This window comes from Eublepharis macularius, chromosome 17 (genome assembly GCF_028583425.1).
Source record: "Eublepharis macularius isolate TG4126 chromosome 17, MPM_Emac_v1.0, whole genome shotgun sequence".
Classification (NCBI taxonomy): domain Eukaryota; kingdom Metazoa; phylum Chordata; class Lepidosauria; order Squamata; family Eublepharidae; genus Eublepharis; species Eublepharis macularius.
The window spans coordinates 2657098-2668229 of record NC_072806.1 but is presented as its reverse complement, the minus strand read 5'-3'; the positions used below and the strand labels follow the sequence as shown (position 1 = coordinate 2668229).

At 46.6% G+C, this 11132-nt stretch overlaps 1 protein-coding gene across 1 annotated transcript; it reads left to right on the top strand.

Annotated features, from left to right (window-relative positions):
• The first annotated feature begins 537 nt into the window (after positions 1–537).
• LOC129344689 (C-type lectin domain family 2 member D-like) lies at positions 538–10409 on the top strand. Its single transcript, XM_055001522.1, has 7 exons — positions 538–838; positions 4483–4620; positions 5907–5969; positions 6356–6457; positions 7071–7243; positions 8105–8211; positions 10137–10409. The coding sequence occupies exons 2-7, from the start codon at positions 4506–4508 to the stop codon at positions 10276–10278; spliced, it is 702 nt and encodes a 233-aa protein (XP_054857497.1). The 5' UTR covers positions 538–838; positions 4483–4505; the 3' UTR covers positions 10279–10409.
• Positions 10410–11132: the final 723 nt, after the last annotated feature.

Here is an 11132-nt window from a genome sequence, read left to right as displayed (position 1 = left end):
CCGCCAGCTTCCAAAATGGAGGCGAAGCCGACGTCTTGCCCCAAAGCCGTTCTCCCTTCCTGTTCCTGCTTCGCCGTTGCCTGGATACCGTGAGATCCCCCCCACACACGCTACCATTGTCCCCCCTCCCTGCCAAGTTTCCCGCGCTGCAAATGCCCCGGGAGGCGCAAGCAGGAAACAAAGTGACTCCTCTGCCCCAGCCCCTTTCCTCTCCCTTTTCTCAAACGGGTTCCCTGCCAGAAGTCGGCGCGGGGACAGTCAGCGAGCGCGTCATCATCTTTTCAGCTCACGCCTATCTGCATTGCCAAGCCCGACAGGTCTAGATACAAACTGGCCGGTCTGCAAAGCTCGGCGCTTCGATGGCGCTCTAGGTTTGCCAACCTCCAGGTGACGGCTGGAGATCGCCTGGCATTACAACTGATCTCCAGGCCACCCGACTGGGATCTCCTGGAGAAATTGGCTGCTTTGCAGGGGGAACTCTTTGGCATTATGCTCTGCTGAGGTCCCGCCTCTCCTCTCCCCAAATTCTGCCCTCTCCAGGCTCCACCCCCCAAATCTCCAGGAATTTCGCACGCTGGAGCTGGCAACCATAGCTGGAGCCCGCAGAGCATAATCGGACCGTCGAGCTGGGAGAGTCGGTGGCATGCCTGGAGCTCCCCGGGGAAGTGTCCTCTGACTCCCCCGGACCCCGGTAGGAGCCCCGGCTAGGCTCCCCGAGAAGGGCCGCGCCTTCTCAGTTGCGATGGGCGGAGAGAAGCGGACTGGGGCGTGCGCTCAGTTTCTCTTTCGGTTCTGTGATCCTGGTTGTGGGGCAAGAAAAGGAACTGCCCGAGACAAGGTGAGGGAGAGGCTTAGACTGGGGCTTGGAGGAGGCCCCCGCCAGGGGTTTCAATAGGGAGACGACGGGCGGGGGGTCGACGGCCGGGAGATCCGGGACGCGCAAAAGGAAGCTTCTTTTCCGCGCACGTGGAGCGCACGAGGTGGCCGCTGGCCCGCGATGGCCTTGAAAGGGGGTTAAACGGCTCGTGGAGCGAGGGGAGATCTAACGGGCTCCTAGGAACCGAGAAAAAGGAAAATAGCAAAGAGTCCGGTAGCACCTTTAAGACTAACAAACTTTACTGTAGCACAAGCTTTCGAGAACCACAGCATTGGCCAGATGCATCTGACGAAGAGAGCTGTGGCTATCGAAAGTTTGCGCTACAATAAAGTTCGTTAGTCTTAAAAGTGCTACTGGACTCTGCTATTTTGCTACTGCAGACATAATGCTAACTCCTTTGGATCTATAACCATGAGAAGAATGGAGCCTCCATGGCCACAAGCAGTCTATCTCTAAATGCCAAGCATTAGGTAAAGGCTGCTGAGTTCATTCTCTCCTGATGGGCTTCCACAGAGATTCTGGCCAGCCACTAGAAGAGGAAAAGTCAAAGTCCAGAAAGTGTGGTCAGAAGTTTAGATTGAAGTGCCATTTTTGTAGTTACAAAGATGTTAGGAAAAATCCCTTACAGGTTTTTGAAAATCTCAAAACATACGATAAACTATAAGCTGAAGAGAAACATTAAAATAGTGTGAAAATGAATAAATGTTCCCAGAATCTTAAAAGAGAGTCAGTTCATTCATTCATTGTTGGTCAATGTAGGAAAGAGGAGGCTGAATATAAATAAACCTTTTCTGGTTTGTTTTGGTTAATGAGCAGGCAGCAAAGGGGGTGCCTCGTTTTCCGTATTCTATTTTTGGTTCTCTTTTGCTTTCTATGCATAGATGTATTATCTAAAGTCCAAACATGTGGAAGATCTGGTTGTTGCCACGTGGAAAGAGAAAAAAAATGTTTTGTAATAGGATAGCAACTGTGTGATCTTTGTGTCTCCCAAGCTCAGGCATAACTCTTCCCACATGAAGATAGTTTCAGGGACGTAGCATGTTGGTCTGTAGCCCAAGAGCAAGAATCAGGTCCAGTGGCACTTTAAAGAGCAACTAGATTTGCAGGGGGAGAGCTTTCTAGAGTCAGAGCTCCCTTCTTCAGATACGAGGAGGGGAAAGAGAGGGGAGTCTTTATAATCCAGGCAGAGGGTAGGAGGGGTACTGTATTCTCACATGAGGAGACCAATCACTTATCTGAGCAACTGAGTTAACATGTTAGCTGTAACATATGAACCTGTTCTAAGGCCTTAGCTTATGGGGGTGGGGGAGTAAAGGGACTCTTTCAAAAGAGAAGACATCTGATCCTATGTGCGCTTACTCTGTCGCAAGTTCCACTTTCATAAATAGAACTTGCTCCTAAGGAAGTGCGCTCATTTATCCAGGCGTAAGCTCTGTGGAATACAGTGGGGCTTACAACTGTGTAAATATGCATAGAATTGGGCTTTTTGCTTGCTAAAGCTTTTGCACAAAGAGTTTTTCCACCCGGGTGTGTGCATATGTGAAAAACAGGCACTTTTAAACGTACTTGTGAGGTTTCTGAATGAGAGTTACTGAGCTGCAAGCTACTGTGCGCTTTGCAATGTGGGATAGACGGCCAAACGGCAAGCTTCCATGTGGTTTGTGGTCTTAGTCTGCGAGGCTCCTTCTGCAATTTTTCTGCAAAGGGGGAGCAACTGGATTCCGCTCAAAAACGGACTGGGTTTCTACAGGGTTATGGAGATGCCAAGTGGCAGTGACGCCGAGCCCAAAGAGAATGGCAGCCAGAAGCGGCTGTCCATTTGTTGCAGAAATCCAGGCTGTGTGTCAGCCGGTCTTGTTCTACCTCTGTGCTTGCAAGCAGCCAATGGCCAACACAAGGTTTTCCCATTGAGCTGGAAAAAGACACACATGAATCATGCCACTTTCCCTTTGGTACTCTTTGGGGTTTTCCTGTTATGCTACCAAGGGGCGAGCTGGCAGGATGTCATCAGCCACTTATTAGAATGACTTTTCACAAAAAGCCAAAAAGCCCCGTGCCACGCAGTGCCTTCGAAGGGGCACAGTGCAGGTTTTTGAGTTCTCCAGCGTTCTTCACGAGGCTTGTTGCTGCTATTTTATAAGCTTACTTAAACGTTTCATTAGAAGTTTCACTTGTGATAAATTTCGAGAGAAACTAAGGGGGGATTTGTAGAGTTGAGAAGATTTTTAATATTCCTTTTACATAAGGGTTTATAATCTTTCATACTTTCATATACATATTCTTAGAATGAATTAATAGTGCTTGCAACCCGCCCACCCCCTTCTCTCTTTCACTGTTCCATCTTTGCAGAAAGTTGCTTCAGAACAGCATAACTCCGGCCGAAAATGTTTCTCTTTTCTCAGTTGCTTAGGAAACTTAAGATAAGGCCACATTCTTTAGGCTATTGTCTCATGAGAAGGAAGAAAAGGATACAAGAAGAGCACATTCACTCCCTATATCTATAACTTTTGATTCTAAGGTTTGGAAGTCAGCAAGAAGTGAGAAATTCAGAGTCAGCAAAGGATAGTGACCAAATAAGGGGAATGAAAAGGTTACATTGCTCACGAGACTAGCTAAGAGAACGGAGTAGTAGCCAATCAAAATAACTATAGAGATCAAATGTATGTAAAGGACCAATCGCAAATTGTTCAGCAGGTAGTTCCTTTTGTACTGAGAAAAATGTCTCTAAAACTGCTTGTAAGCTTTATGTTCTTTGGTACTCACGGCGCCTTTGAAAGCTGGGTACCCATATTGCAATATTCAATAAAATCATTGAAAAGAAGCGCTTGTCTGCCTCCTCTGTTTGCTCTGAAGAATCTGGGTAAGGGCAGAAGGGCATTTTTGTGTAATGTTGCTGAAAAGCAATAAAACAAAAGACAGAAGAAATGGGATGTTTCAGGCCCCTGATCTTAAGGCTTCTTGGCTTCCTCTTGAGCAAGGTGTGCTGCAGACTCTAGTAGTTTAGGTGGGGCTGCATTCAAAGTGCTCCAGTTTGGCAGGATGAAGAAGGACCAAAGGGGCAGCCTCCATCTGAAAACAGAAACACCTTCCATGGACCGTATGTTTCTCTGGTTTGACTACAGTTGTTGATTATATTGTGTTTTGACTTGCACTGTGTAATCCACCTTAGATCTCAATGAAAAAGGCAGACTATTAGTATTATGATTACGCATAATAATATTGATTCTTAACACCAATTATTACAATTAATCATGAATAATGTGTCTTATTTTTAGCTCACACAGATGTTTCCTTCTGACTAAGCCACCCACATCGGTTTCTCACTGCATGATTATTTCCTTTTATAGGGGTCTCTCCTCTTTCTATAGCTGTCATTTCCACGCCTATCTCCAAAATCACGTACAGCTGTAGCTCACGAGCAAGCCAGCCCCTGAACAGGACGTCCTCTGGAGTCACTACAGGGCTGTGCTATACTCCACCCTAAATCTATTTTTCATTATTACACTAAATAAAGTGAGTTTATGTAGTAACCTCTGAATCTCAGAGAGGTACATTGTATGCTTTATGGACCCTGTTACTACTAGTATTGTTCTATTGGATTGCAGAGCCATCGTCTGAGCGAATAGAAATGAAGGGATCTCTGAATCCACTTCAAGGAAATCTAGAAAATGGACCCAAAAATGTAGTTTCTGATCAAGCAATTCTATTCCTCAATGGATACTCAAGGACCAGAAAATCTCTTGGTAAGTTAACTTCTTTTCTGCTCTGCAGGGCTGAGATCTTGGCCTTTGAATGGAGGGGAGCCAAACTGGTGCAGAGCCGGAAGCAGCCCAGTAATCCCCCCCCCTGCCCACCCCCGTTACTGCTGCAGAGCACTGTGTGATGTGCTTGTAAGAAACGTGGCTGCTCAGAACTTCTGTTGCTCACCAGAGTTAATGACACAAAGGTTTTTGCATTACAAGGGTGCAGAACGGCCTCCTCAAAGCAAAGTCTTCTGTGGATGTTTTGCACTATTTTGCCGAAAAATAACGTGTTACTAGTTTTGACAGTAAATGGATGGCTTCTGACGTTTCAGTAGTGAGATGGGAAGAGAGGGCCCCCTCTGCAGCCTGCCTTTGAGAGTTTTGTTGATGTGGTTGTAAGGAAATCTGTGCGTACGCTTTGTTCCTCTGCGCATAGAAACATGGACTAATAATATGCAAGCCCCTACACAAATTAAAACAATGCAAAAGAAAAAAACGCATCTTAACTCTGCAGCACGAGTAAGGCGCAAACCAAAGCAGGCAGCTAGCCCCAAGGAAAAATGCCAGTCCCTGGCAGGTAGAATCCCCAAGTTCTCCACAGCGAACACACAGGTGTGCTGGTTGAAGTAACTTTATTAGAGATCCATCAAGTACAAGGTGCTCAGACAGCTGAATTGGCAGAAGTGACGTAAATGGGGTTGGTGATGTTAGTTATAGGGAAAGTTCCCGCCATCAGGATAAGGACCGTTACAGTTTTGGACGTGCAAGAGCCAGGGGGAGGTGAAAGGGAGAAGCTAGGTTTAGGCTAGACAGAACAAAGAACGAAATCATCTCAGTTCCCAAGAAGGATACATTTCGAGCTGGCCACAGCCAGCCTTCAAGGACACTTGCTGGAGGCACCGGGAAAGAGAAAGTAAATACTTGTGAGATAACTTGCTGTCTTAACATTAATAAGAAACTTCTCATGTCCTCAGAGGGCCAGTACATAACACAGAATACATTCATGGCACATATGCAGACAGGTATATATGACAAATAGGCAAGTTTTAATTAAATGTCCAAAAGAACATCAAAGTGGCACAAAGAGAGTTTCAAAAGATCCCCCGCCCCAAGAGGGGCTTTCTAGGCTCCAGGCAGACCTTATGAGGTTGATCCATTTTGGGATGTTGACAGAGAGACATTGTATTGAATCTTTTTGTTCATATTTGTGCACTGTTATGGGCTGCTGAGCTTCATTTCTATTAACAGTTTCCCTTTGATGTCTTCTTTAATTTCTGTTTTACAAGTGGAAACTAAACGGACATTGAAAGTGGTTCTAAATCGGTGCAAGGGATCCGTACAAAGCCTTGGTAAGTGCCTGTTGGCCTCTGAGTTGTTCTAGCAGGAAGCCCATAATCTTGAGCAGAAAATAAGAGGAAATTGCTGTGGTCCCAGATAGCCAAGCAAAAGACATCCCGTCCTCCCCCATCTCTGTCTTTCTATGCCTTCTTTTCTGTGATCAAATATCCCTGCCATGGAATACTTTCCAGCTGTCCCCATCGGGGCACTTCTACACTGCTGGAGTATAAATGGAAAGTACCTGCCATCAGTAACTTTTAGGACGCTGCAATCTGTCTGCCCAGCTGCAATGGGCCACAAAACTCTTGTTTCTGGAACCTTGCGACTTTTCTGTTTGCAAGAACATCAACATCAAAAGCTCCGATACATTTTGTGTGTGTGTGTGTTTCTCTTTCAGCTGACAGAAGTGATTCAGAAGTCACCAAGAAAGATATTGCCTTCCTTGTTACCTTGGCTGTGCTGTTGTTGATCTCCATCGCTTTCAATATTTATCTGGCTGGTGAGTTCTTAATGCCCTCCAGCTCCTGCCCAGATGCTGCAGCTTTGCTGCCCACCTCCTCTCTGGACACAAACCGGATTCCTTCCACTGCGCTGGCCCCAGCGTGCAGCTCCACTGGCCCCGGGGCCCCACACCTTTCCTCTCCCACCTGGCTCCTCTGTCGTTCCCACAACCTCTCTACTCAGACTGGGAACCCACAGACGAAAGCTACAGGAACTGGAGACTGAAATAAAGCACCTCAGTGCAGATACATTATAAATGTTAAGCCGCTTCCTTTTCAGGCAGAGATGTCCAGGTGAGCATGCAGCTGTTCTCATGACACGTCCATTCCAGTGGTGGATCTCTTCCTTTCTTGGCTACTTTTAGCATTTGAATTGACTCATCCTACAGTCAGGAAGCGACATAGAGCAGGTCGAGTCTCCTGCAAAATCCTGCAACTTTGTTTGGAGGTCGGATTGTGGTAGGTGCTGGACTCCCGTAGGAAGCTCTTCTCTTGGCTCTCTCAACAGTGTCGGTCTGCTGTGATCATCTAGCTGGGCCACAGTTCCTCCGAAACAGCAGGTAGAGATGCCGATGGCTCTCATGGCTTTTCTTCTTGTCTTCCCTTCAATAGCCAAGCGCCAGCGTTTGCAAGCTGCTCTGAGCAATTCATGCCCCCGTGGCTGGGTCAGGAGTGAAGGCAGGTGCTACTTTTTCTCTGATACCGAACAGACCTGGGATGCTGGTCAGAGTCATTGCTTTTCCTACGGAGGCTCCCTGGTACTGATGGACACTCCGCAGGAAAGGGTGAGAGAGCAGGTTGCGTTTTGTGGCGTGTATCGGGCACAAGTGTGTGCTTATTAGGGGTTCCTGGGTGAGGCTTGTGGGGGGGGGGCGGGTGGACGGAAGCCTCCATCGCAGTCTTCTGTGTTTGTTCTTTGTATGGCTGGGTTAAGGATCTGCATGTGGGCAAAGCAGCCGAAGAAGAATCCAAACGGGTTCTTCCTGCGTCCCCCGTGGTCTCTTCAACTCCGTAGCCTTGAGATTCTCTGGATCTGTCACTGTCCCTGGACATCTAGTTTCCTGAAATGGCAAGGGGTACTTTTAATCTGCTGTTTGGTCCCAAGGCTGTGTCATCTGCGTTTGGCTTAACTGCTTAACTGCCTTAAGACCTCCTGGCTACCTAGTGGAGCCATCCTGGTTCAGCGTGTGGGCACCCTTTCCTCCTCAACCGGGGTCTGCTTGTGACTGCTGCAGATTTTAGCAAACGAGAAGCACTGAACAACAAAGACTACCACCTCCCTCTGGTTCAGCCTTTGAATTCAGCCTGAGAACTCCCACCCCCATCAAATAAGTAATGACGGGAAATAGCTCAGCGTGGGACACAGCCAGCAATTACTTATTTTCCTTGCTTGTGCCCAGTTCTAGGGTGTTGTGCCTTTTTCTCCATTAATTTGTTTGACCCTTTAAAAAGAAATGGTAACATTGAGCTTCACAGTCTCGCAACCGGAGGTTCAGCAGGCTAATTGGGCCATATCGTGAAGGAAGGGGAGTAGATTCCTTCTGTCCACTGGCTCAGAACAGGTGATGGGGAGTGTAGAATTCATTTATGTACATGGCTTATTAAATAGTTTATTGTAAAAGAGAAGATGTCTCAATTTTTGAAAGGATTTTGTAATGCGCTCTGAAGACTTGACTGATTATTGGATTGGCCTCCGGAGAGAGGAAGTCGGACAGCCCTGGAAACAGCCCAATGGGTCCCTCTTTAGCGACTGGTAAGTCTTGTGAACTTTGGGGCAGTGGAGGGTGGGTTTAAAGGGAATCACCTGTAAGGAAGGCCTACTTCTGGCTGGCAGTTTTTAGGGAAATTTTTACTGCAAGAATTCTTGACAAAAAATCTCGGTATTCCCTATGCAATAGGGAATCTCAGTATTCTTGACAAAGAATCTCGGTATTCTTGACAAAAATCTCGGTATTCCCTATGCAATGCATTTTTCCTTGCAGATGATCCAGCGCATTTTGGGTGCCCTGGCACTGAAACAATCAAAACATAGTGGCGTTAAGGTCATCTAGTCTTCTGGGTTTTTTTTAAACTTCATGAAAAGTAGTCAACATCCACATTTTGCGTCAGTTAAGATCTTTTCACATCATTTATAAATTTTATTTATTTAAATTATAAACAATAAACATAAAAGATTTAAAAAACCCACATGACATCTCAAATCTAAAAAATGGACTGCCAGATGGAAAGAAGTTTTGGAACATTGTTTCTCTATATGATCACGGCAGCACGAGTACTCTAGGCACAAAAATGGAAAACACCAACATTGCCTACAATGGAGGAATGGTGGATAAACGTTTTGGAGTTTGTATCAATGGCAAAACTTACTTCACTGATTAGAGAAAAGACATTGTCTGAATTTGTGGCTGAATGGGAGCCGTGTATAGACTTTTGATATGAAATAGATAATAATGATTTGATGATATCTGGATTTATGGATAAAGAATCATGAACAATAGAAAAAAGAGGGCTCTTGTTTTTAACATAGAATAAGTGAGACTTTGAAAACGATACATATTTGTTGCAGAGAAAATCGGAACTCAGTTTGTAGTTTAGTTTTTGTCTTTTTTTATTCTTCTAAACTGTATTATTTTTAGCTGCTTGTTATTTCATGTTTGTTATTTCATGTTTATATGTATACTGTTAGTGAGGTCAGTTCAAGGTCTTCAGGCACAAAATCCCCCATGTAGATTTTTCAGTCTAGATTTTGCTGCTCTGGTCGCTTGCAAGCTTCTGACGGTTCCTTAGTTTAGGAAGCCTGAATTGGTGGGTGACCTCCCCTGAAAGCATTGCTCACCCAATACAGCCCTTCCCTTTCCATGCCCAGCCAGAGGGAAGGGATTCGTCTTAGTGCCTCTCGGAAGAGCTGTGGTTCAGCGCTGGATCACACATTGGACATGCAGTAGGGCCCAGGCTCAATCCCTGACATCTCCGGTTAAAGAATCTGGGGTAACAGCAGGCTTTGGGATATCAGTGACTTATCAGGCTGTAGAGCCGAATGGGACCATGGCTCATGTGACTATAAGGCAGCTTCGTCTGTCCGTGCTGGGCTCCAAAGTCGGCTTGGCTGGTACTCTGAGTAGATTGAGGATGAGCCCTTGAACTTGGCCTCCAGTGTAAGGGCCAGGAAGGAAGCTGAAAGGTTTCCTCCACCCTTTGACGCGGAATTGGGGCGCCAGTGGCCATTCAGAGGCCTGCCTTGGTCAGGGAAATTGATGATGGGGGTTTACAGGATGCCTTTCACGTTTCTTTCTCGGAATCGCCTTGTCATATTTGTGTTTCCCCTTTAGGGAGGGTGTGATGAATGGGTGCGTCTTTGCCCTTAAGTGAGACTTTCCCTGGAGAGGGGAAGCTTTTGCTATGAGAGGTTGTCGGGCAGAAAGGGAAGCAAAAAGGGTCGAAGGGGTCCAGTGGCTGGGGACTGCGAAAAAGCAGAGAGAGACAGAGGGCAGGTGGAAATGCCACAACAAGGAAGCAGGAAAGGGCTCTTAGGAAGGGTCGGAAGGACGGGTGAGACTTAAGTGTGTCAGTGAAGAGGGAGCGGAGGTGGGGGGGGGACTCCATCCTCTAAGGGCTGTTTGGACTCTCTGGATCACAGCATAGCCCGATATTGATGATCTTGGGGTGATTGTGTTGTAGGTTTCCAATAGGAGGCGAAGGTCTTTGTGCCTACCTGAGTAGCAAAGAGGTCAGCTCTACGCGGTGCGTCAACAGCCAGCGATGGATCTGCAGCAGACTGGTTGGTGCTTCTCTTCCAAGAAGTTCAGAAGATGTCGTGTAAGGAAGGGGGGGCTTTGTGGAATCCTTTAGTGGGATCCCCCTTCTTTTTAGAAAGATTGGATTCCTGTGTATTTCCCCAACCACAAACATTCAGAACAAGCTCATGCTGGAATAAATTCTGTTAGTCTTTGAGGTGCCCCTGGTCTCTTGTTTTATTACACCACAAATTTAGTAATTTCCTCAAAAGGGGACATGGAGGGGAAACGGCGCCTGTATTGCCTGATCCTCCTTGCTGTTCTGCCATTAGGATACAATTGGCCCTGCCAGAATATAAACTTTGTGATTGACAGGTGTGTGCCCTGTACATTACCAGCCACAAAACTCGATAAGAAAAAATTCACAGTAGCATTTATATGCAGGAATTACTGTGTATTGGAGATCCTGCTTTCCACCATGCATGGCCGTTTGGTGGCCCTCAGCTGATGCATCTCTGCCTCTGTGTTCTTCAGAAGACAGAACACAGGCTGGCCACCAGCGTCGCCCATCACAGAGTGTCCATCAAGGAAGGGCATGCCTTGCTCCAAAGCTGGATTCCAGTGTCTGTTCTTGTAGGCAACTCTTCTGCCATCAAAAAGAATAATAGAAATATATGTAAAAGTGCATGCAGACCTATAGAGTTGTCTTGTACTGACGCAAGACTGTCAGGATAACAAACACAACCTTACCTGCTGTGTCTGGCAGCAGCTCTCCAGGGTCTGAGGCAGAGGTCTTTCCCATCACCTGTTGCTAAATCCTTTAGCAGTAGATGCCAGGGATTGAATCTGGAGCCTCCTGGGTTCCAAGCGGATGCTGTGCCACTGAGCCACGCCTCTTCCCACCTTTCTCTGCCGTGACTAGTCAGAGTGGGCTGGATTG